Genomic DNA, 15,424 nt, shown 5'->3' with positions numbered 1-15,424 from the left:
CATGAAATGCGGTTGAAACGTCAGACAAACTTAACAAAAATTAGTTAAAAGGACTAAATTCATGCATTTTGAAAGATGAAGGACTAAATTGGTCAAAAGTTTTGATGAGGGACTAATTCCAAATTTCGCTGAAATTTGAGGGACCAAAAACATATTTAACCCATAAATAAACTATCATTTGTGTAGGGTTTACACAAGGGAGATTAATTCCAAAACCCTATTTCATCTTATTTTACATTGTATCTAGAGCTTAGGTTAGTTTACTACAGCCACTTTCCAGCCGCTCATTGTCGCCGCTTCTGTCGCCGTCACCGGAGCTGCAATTTTGATCGACGACTAGACAGTTTTGTTCGTCTCGGCCAAGCGACTCCAACGCCGTAGAGATCGCCACCATCGGAGTTCTCACGCGCCTCCACGCATCGCCGCAAGCTCTGGCAGCCACCCCCTCTCTATCGCGCGTGACGGCACGTCGCCGGTCGTTTTCTGTGCCGATCAACTTCACCTGAATCGTCTTCTTGAGCTCTTTCTGGATTTGTGGTTGTTGTTTCAATCAGAGCACCTTGAATTTTTAGGGTTTCTCCCTCTATGGCTTCTTCCGCTGCTAATTCGGGTGTGTCGTCTTCAAGCACTTCGCTGTCTGAACCCTCTATTTATACCAACTACGTCAATGTGCATTTATCCATTAACAAGTTGGATGGCACAAATTACGCGACATGGGCATCCGATATCAAACTTTGGCTCAAGATTCAAGGATATGAAGATCATCTCACCCAGAGTGTAACTACAATTGCTGCAGATGAAGTTTCCCGCTGGACAAAAATTGAAACCAATTATGCATCGTCATTAAGTTCACCATTAACTCTTCGCTGAAATAAATGTTTTGTTTATATGAAACATGTTCAGACGTTTGGGCACAGGCCAAGTTGTTATATACCAATGACACTCAGCGTCTTTATGGTGTTTGTCAGGATCTTTTCACGGTTGTTGCTCCGCAGAGTCCTGGACCCATGGCTGAATATTTGGGCAAAATTCATGCCCTTCTCCATGAGTTTAATGAGTTATTGCCTCCGGCCTCCACTCCAGCTGAAGAACTTGAGCAACGTTCAAAGTTTTTCATGTTGTTGGCATTACATGGCCTTTTTGATGAATATTCCCATGTTCGCGACCAGATTTTGGGGTCTCCTATTGTGCCCAACTTCACTGGTACTAGTTTTGCCCTTTTACATGTGCCAAGAAAACAAATCATTGATACATCTACTTGTGTTGATGATTCCTCAGTCTTGGTCTCTCAGCGGGATGATCGCAATCGTTCTCGCAAGCCGGGAAAGGGACAACCCAAGTGTGACCATTGTGGCAAATTAGGCCACAAGATTGACAAATGTTATGCTCTACATGGACGTCCTCCTCGGTCTGCTGCAGTAGTTCACTCTAATCCTCCTCCTCGATCAGCGACTATGGATTCTGCTTCATCTGATAACGTATGGCACCCTGCCATTTTCAACGACTTTCTCAAATGGTATGAGGAACGTCAGAGTTCTATTTCCACTACATTTGCCTCTGTTGCACTCACAGGTACACCATTTGTTGGCCTGACTCACTCTGATTCTCTTGGTCCTTGAATTCTTGACTCAGGCGCCACAAACCATATTATTGGTAACAAATCTTTGTTTTCTTCTTTGTCTTGTCCGGATCATTTACCCTCAATTACAATGGCTGATGGGTCTAGAGTCTCATCTCATGGTGTTGGTACTGTTAATATTTTTCCATCCATATCCATTGATCAGGTTCTTTATGTTCCTGGGTCTCCATTCAATTTATTATTTGTCAGTCGGCTAACTCGTTCTCTTGATTGTATTATTTCCTTTACCAAAGATTCTGTTTGTTTACAGGACCGGAGTTCGAGACACATGATTAACACCAAATGTGAGTCTCATGGTCTGTATCATCTTCGTCCTCCTTCACATGTTGGTGCAGCTATGGAATCACCATCCCTTCTTCATGCACAATTTGGTCATCCCAACCTTGCCAAACTGCAACAACTTGTCCCCAGCTTGTCCAAGTTATCTAGTTTGTCGTGTGAGTCTTGTCAATTAGGAAAGCATAGTCGTAGTTCGTTTCCTTGTAGTGTCTCACAACGGGCTTTGTCCCCTTTTGCATTAGTTCATTCGGACATTTGGGGACCTAGTCATGTTAAGTCTACTTTAGGTTTTCAGTATTTTGTTACTTTTATTGATGATTATTCAAGATATACTTGGTTATATTTAATGAAAAATCGTTCTGAGTTGTTCTCTATTTTTCAATCATTCTTTCATGAAATTAAAACACAATTTGGGGTTTCTATTCGAAATTTTCGGAGTGATAATGGTCGTGAATATCTCTCTCAATCCTTCAAACATTTTATGGCTTCTCAGGGCATTCTTCATCAAACATCATGTACTTATACACCCCAACAAAATGGAGTGGCTAAGCGCAAGAACAAGCACCTTATTGAAACAACTCGCACTCTTTTAATTCATGGTGCAGTTCCTTCACATTTTTTGGGTGATACGGTTCTTACTGCTTGTTATCTTATTAATCGCATGCCTTCTTCAGTCTTGCATAACCAAGTTCCTCATTCTATTTTATTTCCTCACGACCCTCTTCACCCTTTACCTCTTAAAGTCTTTGGGTCCACATGTTTTGTTCATGATTTTAGTCCTGACTTGGATAAGTTGTCTCCGAGAGCCCACAAATGTGTCTTCTTAGGATTCCCCCGCTCACAAAAAGGGTATAAGTGTTTCTCTCCTTCCCTCAACCGTCATTTTATCTCCGCTGATGTCACCTTTGACGAGTCTTCTTTTTACTTCACACACCCCTCTTCTCGTTGTGAGCCACCATCTACTACTATAGATATCCCTGTTGTGTGTGATCCTCCTAGTGTGCCCACTTCCAGTTCCACCTCGGATTCTCCTCAGCCACCTCCGAGTGTACCTATTGCGGATAGACCACCTCTTCAGGTTTATAGTAGAAGACACCGTTGCCAACCACCAACACATGACTCACATCAAGTGCCGAGTTATTTGTCTCCTCCGGTTTCAACAACCGAGTCTGATCTTCCCATTGCCCTTCGTAAAGGTATGTGTTCTACCCGTAATCATTCCCCTCATTATGCTACTTTGAGTTACCATAGAATCTCTCCATCTTTCTATACATGCCTTTCGTCTATTTCCTCTTTGTCAATTTCAAAATCTTTAGGTGATGCATTAGCCCACCCTGATTGGCGTCAGGCCATGCTTGATGAATTGAGTGCTCTCAGGCATAGTGGAACATGGGATCTTGTCCAATTACCATCCGGGAAATCTGTTATTGGTTGCAGGTGGGTCTATGCTATCAAAGTTGGCCCTGATGGTATTGTTGACCGTCTCAAAGCTCGCCTTGTTGCCAAAGGTTACACACAAATCATTGGTTTGGATTATGGTGATACTTTTTCTCCAGTGGCCAAGACGTCATCTGTTCGCTTATTCATTGCCATGGCTGCTTTTCGCCAATGGCCTCTTCACCAACTTGATGTCAAAAATGCATTCCTCAATGGCGATTTGAATGAAGAAATTTATATGGAGCAACCTCTGGGTTTTGTTGCTCAAGGGGAGTCTTCGGGATTGGTTTGTTGTCTTCACAAATCTTTATATGGCCTAAAGCAGTCTCCTCAGGCCTGGTTTGGAAAATTCAGTAGTGTTGTTCAACAATTTGGCATGTCTCGCAGTGAAGTGGATCATTCAGTTTTTTATCGTCACTCCAGTGCTGGATGTATCTACTTAATAGTATATGTTGATGACATTGTTCTCACAGGAAGCGACAACCTTGTCATCTCCCTCTTAAAGCAACATCTTTGTCGTCATTTTCAGACCAAAGATCTTGGAAAACTCAGGTATTTATTGGGTATTGAAGTAGCACAACCCAATAGTGGTATTGTCATATCTCAGAGGAAATATGCATTGGATATTCTGGAGGAAACTGGGTTAATGAATTCTAAAGCGGTAGAAACACCCATGGATCCTAATATTAAACTTCTACCTAAACAGGGGGAGCCTTTCTCAGATCCTAAACAGTACAGACGATTAGTTGGAAAGTTGAATTATCTTACTGTTACTCGTCTTGATATTTCCTTTGTTGTTAGCGTGGTGAGTCAATTCCTTAATTCCCCATGTGAAGAACATTGGAATGCAGTCATTCACATATTAAAGTATATCAAAAGCTCTCCTGGAAAAGGTTTACTATATGATTCCAACTCTGATACAAAAGTTGTATGTTATTCAGATGCTGACTGGGCAGGATCTCCTTCCGACAGAAGATCTACTTTCGGATATTGTGTCTCGATTGGTGATAATTTGATATCTTGGAAGAGCAAGAAACAAAGTGTTGTGGCAAGATCTAGTGCAGAAGCGGAATATAGAGTTATGGCTTTAGCCACGTGTGAACTTGTTTGGCTTAAGCAATTGCTTCAAGAATTGCAATTTGGAGATGTCACTCAAATGACACTCATATGTGACAATCAGGCTGCTGTTCACATTAGCTCTAATCTTGTCTTTCATGAGAGGACCAAACACATTGAAATTGACTGTCACTTCATTCGAGAAAAAATCCTATCTGGGGACATCAAGACCGAGTTTGTCAACTCAAGTGATCAATTAGCAGATATTTTCACTAAGTCTCTTCGAGGACCTAGAATTGATTATCTTTGTAACAAGCTTGGTATATACGATTTGTATGCACTAGCTTGAGGGGGAGTGTTAGATGATATAATATTGTGTTTAGTAGTTGGGCTCAGCCCATTATGTATTTCTGGGTTTGGCCCATTATCAATATAAATAAACTATCCTTGTGTAGGGTTTACACAAGGGAGATTAATCCCAAAAGCCTATTTCATCTTATTTTACACAAACAATACAATCAATTCCAATTCAATCATTTAAGAGATCAATATACCACAATCACAAGCATCAATAATTCATCATAACATATTAGGTACTTCGCAATCATACAAGATATGACTCACTCACCCTAAAAGCTATTAGTTTCCCTTACCTGACAAAGCGTCTTTGCATACCCAAATCGCTCAAAGAACACCAAAACGCATATAACTCCATAAGATGCTCTATCTACACATAGAAACATCATAAGAACGATTAGGACCTACCATTATGATCACTAATTAGCAGAGACTCATACTGATGATTAAAATGATGCATGCAAGCGGAAAAGGATCACATGCGACAAAAAACAGAAATAGACAGAAAAGAGGACAAAAACTCAACTTACACAAATGAAAAAATTGGTCGATCTAACTTCAAGAGCTCGCCAAGAGGATCAATCATACGATCTTCATTCTTCAATCAGATGATCAAAAAGACAAAACTCCTAGAGAGAAGTCAGAGAACTCTAAAAAAATGGTTTCTAGAAAAATAATGTGTTTTAAAATAATGAATCTTTTAGAACGATTATATTTATATTAAAACATTTTAATATTAAAATAATGGTTAAAATATCTTTTTGGTCCCAATTTTCGTCAAGTTTTTTCAAACAAGTCCTAATTTTGGTTTTGTGTTCAAATAGGTCCCAATTTTCGTCAATTTTGTTCAATTGGGTCCTTTTTTGCTAACACCGTTTAAATCATTAACGGCCATGAACAGTGACTGCCACGTGTCACTTCGTGGTTTTTTTGAATTTTTTTATTTTAATTTTTAATTTTTTTAATTTTTTTTTTAATTTTTTTAATTTTTTTTAAATGTACACGTGTCAACCTAGGAGTGTGCCACGTGTCACTTCGTGGTTTTTTTGAATTATTTTTGAATTTTTTTAAAAAAAAATTAAATTTTTTTTAAATGTCCACGTGTCAAAGTCAATGTTCTAAATTCAATTTGGTCCCTATATTTGTTATTTTTGTTCAATTAGGTCCCAATTTTTGTTAACATTAACCAATTTGGTCCCTCTCCAAATTAAAACTAAATTTAATTTTTATATTAAAATTCATATTTTTTATTAAATATATTTATTTAATATATTAAAATTCACATCATTATAACTTTTATATAAAAATTAAATTTGGTCACATCTTCTATAGGGACCAAATTGGTTAATCTTAACAAAAATTAGGACCTAATTGAACAAAAATAACAAATATAGGGAACAAATTGAATATAGAATATTAACTTTGACACGTGGCACATTACTAGATTGACACGTGGACATTTAAAAAATAATTCAAAATAATTCAAAAAAAATTCAAAAAAATAAAATAAAAAATTCAAAAAAACCACAAAGTGACACGTGACACACTCCTGGGTTGACATGTGTACATTTAAAAAAATTTAAAAGAATTTTAAAAAAAAATTAAAAATTAAAAATAAAAATAAAAAAAATTCAAAAAAACCACGAAATGACACGTGGCAGTCACTGTTCATGGCCGTTAATGATTTAAACGGTGTTAACAAAAAAGGACCCAATTGAACATAATTGACGAAAATTGAGACCTATTTGAACACAACCAAAATTAGAATTTATTTGAAAAAACTAAAAATTGGGACCAAAAAGATATTTTAACCTAAGTTTCGTTATTTTTAAATATCTAGCACTTCTAAAATGCTATTTTTTAGGGTTTCACACTCTAAATCATAATTAAACCTTATTATATAATTTTGTTTTCGAATTGCGTAATGCATGGTGTATTTTGCAAAATACTTATATAATTCAAAATTGTACAATAAGTCATTTCTGAATGTAGAACTTTGTTTTTGAATTATATAATTTAGAATTTCTTTTTTTTGAGAAAACATAATGTATTTCAAATTATAGAACCATAATGTAATCATAGTTCTTAGATTAATTCTAGATTGAACAATGCATAATTTATTTTGAATTATGTGATAAAAAAATGCTTTTAATATTTTGAAATAAGTATATTCCAAATTGTAGTCCACAAGTCAATTTTTTATCTTTAATTTATGCATTCTAAAATACAAATTTTGTATTTCAAAATACAATCTGAAATGCTGTTTTATAATGTATAATGCACAGTCCAAAAGTCATAATTTATATTTTTGGTCGTGCATATTTTCATTACCAAATCAGAACTCGAAAATTTTTCTTAAACATTTTTAGTTATGTAATAAGAAACATCTTCAAATTAAAACACATGCATGATAGGACCCTCTGTTTGCATCTCCTTAATTTTCATAAAAAAATTGAGTTAAGAAATATATAACTAATTTTTAAAATAGTTATTAAATGTAAAATTTGAAAAATAAAATATATGTATAAAAGAAGTTTAAAAATAAAAAGGATTTTTAAAATAACGATTAAGAGTAAATTATTTATAAAATAATTAATTAAAAAATAATAATTAAAGGTAAAACTGAAATATTGAAATGTAGACACAAAAGATGACATCTTTTTATATTTTGTTATAATTTAAAGGACTAAATATGTTTTTGGTCCCTTAACTTTCAGTGAATTTTGACATTAGTCCATTTTGAAACTTTGGACCAATTTAGTCCTTCGTCTTTCAAAATACGTAGATTTAGTCATTTTATTCAAATTTTGTTAAGTTTAGTTAAATATTATATTTGAGTTGTTTATACTATTTGATACATTTTTACTTTAAATTTTAAGTCAAATATTATTATGAAACACGCTTAAAAGGTTAAATAAACTAACAAAATCTGATTAAAAAAACTAAATTCACGTATTTCAAGAGATGAAAAACAAAATTAGTCCAAAATTTTAAAATGGATTAATTCCAAAATTCACTAAAAATTATGGGATAAAAACATATTTAACTTTTTTATAGATTTGCCTATTTATCATTGTGATCTTAAATTTTATGTTAAGATTACCAAATATTTTTATTTTAATAATTAGGATTTCAAATTTTATACCACATTAATAAGAGTAAAATAAATAATGTATACCAAAAAATATTATGAAAAAGTTACTAAAAGCAATTATCAATATATATATATATATATATATATATATATATATATATATATATATAAATTAGAATTATTTTTAATGTATAACCGGTCAATTAATTAAACCTATATCTTTTCTTCATTTTTTAACGGTTCTTTCTTACCAAACAAGTCAAATTTATGTGGTGACAGTGCTACTTGGAAAATAACAGATAGAGTGAGAGTGAGTTTCTTATCCGTTATCGATGATTTTGGCGGGGTCGGCGTTGGGAAGATGGAGGGTCTGCAACAGCGAAATGTTTATGGCTGAGGGTGGTGGCTATAATTTCGGAATCGGAATGCGAAGTGCCGGGGGGTGGAACGGCGCAAGCCCAAGCCGGAGCCGGAGTGTGGTTACCGGAGTCGTCGGAGTGAGGTTTGATGGACCGGTACCCCTAAACGGTGACGTTCTGGAGAAGGAAGTGCTCTTCGAGCAGTGCGTGACGCGGACTCTATCTCCGGCGTTGACATTGGAGGAGGGACTCGAGAAATTGAAGGACGCTCTCCACGCGTTGAAGTTGCAGAGGCCTCCTTCCTCTACCGGATTCCTTCGATTTCAGGTTGCAGTCCCTCCTGGTTCCAAGGCCTTCGCTCTCTTCTGTTCTCAACCCCTCTCCTCCTCCGTTTTCCCTCTCGCTTACCTTTCCAAGAACGATGCCGATCCTAAGTCGCTCTACGTCAATGGAGCCCGCGGCGTTTGTGCCATCGGTGCCGCTGTTTGCTTTCTCCCTCTAACCTCAAACCACCGCACTTTCGTCAATAGGTTTTTTTCTGTTAATATTCCCACCCACTCACTCACTCACTCACTGCATTATTCTATTTGGTTAGAACTATGAACTAATCAGGAACTAACGCAAACTTTTCTTTCTGCAGATATGTGTCATCTGATTCCACCAATGTTGTGGCCTATGGTTTGATGGATGTTAATGTGGATGATGGTAATGTGAGTCACCAGGAAGGATCTTTTTGGTTTTTCATCCCTCAGGTAATGTTAATCAACTGTTTAATAGCTTTTGAATAATTCTTTATAATTACCCTCATTGTCACGGGCTTTGTTTGGAGAAATGTTAAGATATCTTTAATATCTTATTTTCTGTTTTTATTGTTATTATTCTTCATATATATTTTGGGTTTAGTCCATGTGTTCTTTATTATAAATACAGTCCCTATTTATTTTTTATACAAGGGAGATTAATCTCAATTCCTATTTTCTCTATATTCAATAAAATTTTTTTCCGTAAGTCTTTTCAGAAAAAAAAAAGGGAAGAAAAATGAGATAGGCTTCTCCACAAGCTAATTTTAGCTTACACCGTCAGCTAATTTGTAGAAGTTATTTTTGATTATCTTCTCCAAAATCTGAATTTTATGTCATGTATAAACTTGTCTTAGCTTATGGAGAAACTAATATAATATTTCTCTTTTATAAGTGGTTATAGTGGAGTTTGCTCAAAACATGCTCATAATTCTTCCGTTTCTGGCTGCAAATTTTGTGATGGCAGATTGAGTTGGATGAGCTGGAAAGTGTTTCCGTTCTGACAATGACCCTTGCATGGGATGACTTTTCCCACTCTACTTTTCAAGAAGCCTATTATTTGCTTGAAGTTTCTCTAGACCAGGTGCCCGATGCCTTTATGTTATCTTTTAGGTCTTTGTTTTGATTATTTACCTTTACCTTCATTATACTAATACTAACATAATATAGGCAAGCCTTCGCGGTCTTGCTACTAACCAACTAAAAATGTAGGCAATTAGGTATAGTTCATGAGTGGTTTTACATAACACATATTCACTCTTAATAGCCCTATGGACATGAAGTGCGAGTACTATGCATAGACCCAATTTAATGAACTATGCACTGAAATGAGACTAGACCGGGGGAAGTTCCAACATTTAAGTGTATTAATCCAACATTGCATTGTTGTTGCTCCTTAAATTTTGACAAGATTAGGAACTGGTTTTAATAATGGGAAATTGATAAAAGTTGATAGAATTGGGAACTTGTTTTACAGAGGAAGAAATCATGCTCAATAACACAAAATGAACGAGGGAGTAACAAAATAATTCAGCAAAAGCAATCCTCAAAATCCTTTCATCCTCTTACTGGTTTCTCATTCTCTCTTCATCCATTTTCGTTCCTCTCAGTAATAATTCATTATCTTGGCATTTGTATTTCAGTATACAGACTTATATCACCATATATGTATTTTATGTTCCCCTTGTTTCTCTCATTCTTCAAATAAAATTGGAATTCTTAAAAGTAAACAGTGAATTATATTTTCTTTATCAGTTTCTTTCATTATGGTTTCACTATGTCAGTTTCTGAAAGTTAAGCAATGAATTATTTGTATTTCTTAATGACAAAGCAACCTTTCATTATGGTTTCATCGGGCCTTTCATTTTGTTTCATATAATTTAGAGGATCCTTTTCTTGTTTTATGAAAGAATGAAAAAAAATAAAAAATATAAACTCCCATCTGTATTCATGCTTGATATTATATTTCTTATGGTGTAGGTTATGTGTCATGTTTGGACCACTATTATTGACAAAGGGAAATCCAAATGCACTACAGGTGCTCTCAGAAAACTCAATTTGGTTGAAGATAAATCCATTCCAAGGGTATAAGCTAATTTCTTCCATAATGTGTAAGCTTTTCTTGAAACAACTAGTTGTTACTTCCTTGATTGTTGCTTTACTCTAGTATCCTAAGTGTCTCCAAATTTGTCATTCAAGTTGCTTATGTGTTGCATTTTACATTATACATACATGACATTAAGAGTAGGAAAGTAACATGTTTTGTACAGTTAGATCAGTTGCCATGCAATCTTGGATGTAGTTGCTCCATAGTCTAGTATCATTTTTACTAATCAAAAGTAAAAATGCAATTGCATTATTATACTGACTGTAATTGTAACTAGGTTTGTACCCTAGTTGCTGCATATATATATATATATATATATATATATATATATATATATATATATATATATATATAAGAAATGCAAAATAAAATGTAAAGCCCACATTTATCTCTACAAAAATCATATGAAATAAAGGGAGGAACACCTTCCTACCAAAAATAACCCTATCCCAAAGGAAGCTAGACTATCAAAACATCTATTTGTTTCTCTAACAGTGTATGATATACGAAAATATATATGTTTTAAAGTCTCCACTCAATTCATCCATATATTCTTCAATATTCAAGGGGCAGATCGCACTTGGAAAAGTCTGTGATCACCAAATTAGAATCATTCTCCAACCATATGAATCTCCAGGTTTTTTGATGAGCAATCTTAATAGCATGAATAACCTCCATAACCTCTGCCTTAAATATCAAGCTAACACGAAGCGATATAGAGAAACATCCTATATTCTGTGATGAATTTAATTGAAGCATTTATTCCAAATTTTAGACTTAAATATGTTTAGTCCTCCACATTGGCGACACTATTTTCTTTTGGTCCTCCAATTAAAATGTTTAATTTAGTTCTTCGATATTGGGAAATGCTCTTTGTAGACTTTGGAATTAGACGATGTTAGTGACATTGATGATGTGGCAAACAGGGTCAACAAACATTTGCCATGGATTTAATTGAATGACATGATTTTTTTGATGGTTTATTAAAAGTTTAAATGTTTTTAGTCCGTCAAATTTGAGTAATTTTTTCTTTTAGTCCTCGAAATTAATTATTGCTCTTTTGGTCCTCAAATTTCAGAAAATGATCTTTCTGGTCCCTTGCCAATAATGGGGTTACATTCTTTGTTGACATGGCTAACCACATCAACATTATCAATGATACATGTCACTAAAATAATGATTTGGAAATACACTTTGTAATTTGTTTTTTCTAGTCTCTAAAATTTGGATCAATTTTTATTTTAGTGTGCCAAATGTAATTGATTTATTTGGTTTTTTAAATCTTCCAATTTTGAAATAATTCATTTTGATTTTCAAAGATGATATTATTGAAACATTATTGAGAAAGACGACTTTAACATGTTTAAAATATTCTTAATACTACGACAACAATGATGTTGTCCCTTCTTATCTCCTACCTTTCTTGTTTTTTCTGACATTGTCATGAATAGAATTTTGACATAAGTTTTTATCATGGGAAACAAAAGTTTCACACTAGTTTGGAATTAGAGATGCTAATTCACTATTTTATTTTTAATTTGAGAGACTAAAATAATCAATTTTTAATTTGAGGGATCAGAAAATTATTCATGAAGTTGGGTGACAAATAAAATTTGACCTAGATTTGAGGAATTATAAAGTACTAGCCAAAAAATCTAAATTCTCTGCCGTTATTTTAGTTACAGATGTCGTTGTTGACATAAATGTCAAATAGCCATGTCAACAAGGAGTGTTAGTGTTGAGGGAATCAAAAGGAGGATTTTCTGAAATTCTGGGACTAAAAGTAATTTTTATGTTGGAGAACTATAAGCAAAAGTGACCCACATTTGGGGAACTAAAAACATGTTTTTGTTATAAAATAAAGCATAATAGAGAGAAGATAGAAGAATAGACAATAGAAAGAAGAATAAACAATGAGAGAATAAGGAGTAACTTTTTTGTGTATATTATTATTGATAGGAAGAGTCTTATTTATAGATACAACATGCTAACCCATAAAAGATTACAAATATTTACATAAAGAGTAATGAATCATATGAGTATCAATCATATGAGTAATTGTATCAAATCAATGAACGACCATCAATTCATAATACTCCCCCTTGGGTGTCCATTGATTGAGAATGTGACTTGTGAAAACCTTACTAGAAAAACCCTTTGGGATAAAACCTAGTGAAGGAAAAAAAGTACATCATTCTATATAATAATGTTCTTTACATCTTCTATTTCTCTCATCATGTAAACTTACATCATTAAGATGACGGAGTACAATCTTGGGGACCAATTGCTCAAAAGTTCTTCTTAGTAAAGACTTTATAAATAAACCTACCAGATTTTCACATAAATGAATCTTTTGGATATCTATATCATCCTTTCAATACACTATTGTTTTCATATATGGTCATCTTTGTTGGAAATAGCCACAAGTTTCTTGCACATGTTGAATAATAGACCTTAACCAAAGATATTCACAACTTTCCTCATAATTTTGTACGATTAGACGATATTGCTACTATGGTTTGTTTCATATACAATCATGAAACCATTGTGCTACCACATGTGAACAAACATCTTGTTTGTGATCAACCATTGTGACATTGTGAAAATATGTAAAATAACATGCATATACATAACCCATTAGGTCTAATTCTGAATCATTTGGATGAAATAATCTCATATTCGTAGTACCCTTAAGGCAACGAAAGATATGTTTTGCTCCAAATAAATTTCTTTGTAGTTGAAGAAGTATATCTTGCTTAATAAATTTATAGCAAATGCAATATCAGATTGAATATAATTAGAAAGATACATTAGTGTTTCTATGACACTAAGATATGGTGCTTTTGGATTAAGAAGATCTTCATCATTTTATTAAGATCTAAGAAGAGCATTTATCAACATTCAATGACCTCACAACTATTGGAGTGCATAATGGACGTGTCTTATCCATTTAGAACATTTTAAGCAACTTAATCATATAAGCCTCTTGATGTATAAAAACACTTTTATTTAAATACTCAATTTCTAATTTCAAACAAAACTTTGCCCTTCAAAGATCATTCATCTCAACTTCTTTCTTTGAGCAATCAATTGCCTTGTGAGCTCATTAGGAGTTTCAACGATGTTTATGTCATCTACGTAAACAATAATTATGACAAATTGATTTTCTAATATTTTTTTATATAAATACAAGGATAAAAAGGATCTTTTCTAAATCCTTCTTTAACAAGTACTCAATAAGACAATTATACCACAAACGTCTTGATTGTTTTAATCAATAAAAGTTCTTGTTCAATTTTATTGAATACCCTCTTTAGAATTTTCCTTGTTGGGTAAATAAAATCATGTAGTGATTTTCGTATAAATATGATTCTCAAGAGAACTGTACAAATAGGCTCTAACATCATCCATTAGATGTAAATGCAAATCTTTTGTGCAACTAGGATAATCAAATATTACAATGTTGTTGTATCCAATACCAGTGAATATGTCTTTTCACAAATCAATATCAGGTTTTGTGAAAAACCTTGAGCAACCAATTGTGCTTTGTAACTAACAATGTCATCATTCCTAATTTGATTTTTGTGCAAAAATCCATATGTACCCAATGAGTTTCGCACCTTCAGGTGTGCGAACTATAGGTCAAAAAACCTTTCATTTAGTAAACAAATCTAATTGTGCTTCTTTTCATATTTTCATTTTGGCCAATCATTTCTTTGTCGACAATCTTCAATGATCATTGGTTATTGATCCTCATTGACATTCATAGCATTCATCGCTATATTATATGTAAAAGTTTCGTCAATGTTGACTTCATTTTGGTTCCATATTCATGACATAATTTATTGAGATCTCATCATTTTGAACAATTTGAGGTACTTGAGGTTCTTCTGGAACCGAATCATTAATTATGTCAAAAGAATCTTTTGGGATTTTCACCTTTTCGTTTAGGTCATCTTGCATTTTAGCTCCCTTTCTCATTCAAGAGTTTTTATCTTTGGAACCAATAGACCTACCACGCTTCAAGCATTTCTTTGGAACTAAAAGGCCTACCACCTTCATGTCTGTTATGAATCAATATCAATTATCTTTGGAGTATTAGTAGCTGATATTAGTTACCATTTTTCTGTCAGTAAAACATAAGGTAATTAATTGACTAATTTTGAAAATGAATTATCCTTTGAACTACTAGTTCATGTTCTTTTGTACGAAGATCAAGACGAGATAATGATAATTTGTTCTAACCAATACCTGTTCCAATTGTTTTCTTTCTCCCCCTAATGTTAGAAAAACTTTTTCATAAAAGTTATAGTCAAAAAGTCGAACTGTACATAAGTATGTTGGTAGTTCAAGATATTTCATTATCGAGGGAGAATCATATCAAACATATATTCTTAATTGTCTTTGAGGATCCATTATAGTCCTTTTTGGTGGGAAAAACATATACACCACATCCAAAAATTCTTACATGAGAATATTATGTCATTAGCCAAAAACCAACTGCATAATAAAGTATTTGTGATAACTTGTTGGTTTGATGTAAATCAATAATGCAACATGCAAAATTGCATTTCCCCAAGTAGCCATTGGAACATTAGCTCTCATAAGTAATGGTCTTGCAACCAATTTTAGACGTTTTAGTAATGATTTCGTAAGCTTATTTTAAGTATGAACATGTGCTACTGGACGCTCAACTTCAATTCGAATTGATATACAATACTCATGAAAGGCATGAGATTTAATTTCCCATTATTATAAAAACAGATTTTCTTAATCGGATAATCTGGGAAGTGAGCT

The 15,424-nt window shown here is 33.7% G+C and overlaps 1 protein-coding gene and 1 pseudogene across 5 annotated transcripts in view; both read left to right on the top strand.

The window, feature by feature from the left end:
- Positions 1 to 883: 883 nt before the first annotated feature.
- On the top strand, positions 884 to 1,603 carry LOC146888592 (uncharacterized; annotated as a pseudogene).
- A 6,529-nt stretch (positions 1,604 to 8,132) lies between these two features.
- Positions 8,133 to 15,424, top strand: part of PHYLLO (2-oxoglutarate decarboxylase/hydro-lyase/magnesium ion-binding protein) — a 59,807-nt gene continuing 52,515 nt past the window's right edge. The window contains exons 1-4 of one of the 5 annotated variants that reach the window (XM_028068348.2): positions 8,133 to 8,751; positions 8,862 to 8,973; positions 9,488 to 9,604; positions 10,501 to 10,605. In XM_028068348.2, the coding sequence (XP_027924149.2) occupies positions 8,195 to 8,751; positions 8,862 to 8,973; positions 9,488 to 9,604; positions 10,501 to 10,605 (891 nt within the window). In that variant the 5' untranslated portion in view covers positions 8,133 to 8,194. Of the gene's footprint in view, positions 8,752 to 8,861; positions 8,974 to 9,487; positions 9,605 to 10,076; positions 10,092 to 10,498; positions 10,632 to 15,424 lie in introns of those variants that run through there. The other 4 variants (XR_014984205.1, XM_028068342.2, XM_085665721.1 and 1 more) reach the window with 4 other exon arrangements.

Source organism: Vigna unguiculata, chromosome 1, assembly GCF_037176805.1.
Source record: "Vigna unguiculata cultivar grain cowpea cultivar isolate G323 ecotype 2 chromosome 1, ASM3717680v1, whole genome shotgun sequence".
NCBI classification, from domain to species: domain Eukaryota; kingdom Viridiplantae; phylum Streptophyta; class Magnoliopsida; order Fabales; family Fabaceae; genus Vigna; species Vigna unguiculata.
The sequence above is the reverse complement of the archived record's forward strand: the minus strand, read 5'-3'. Positions and strand labels throughout refer to the sequence as shown.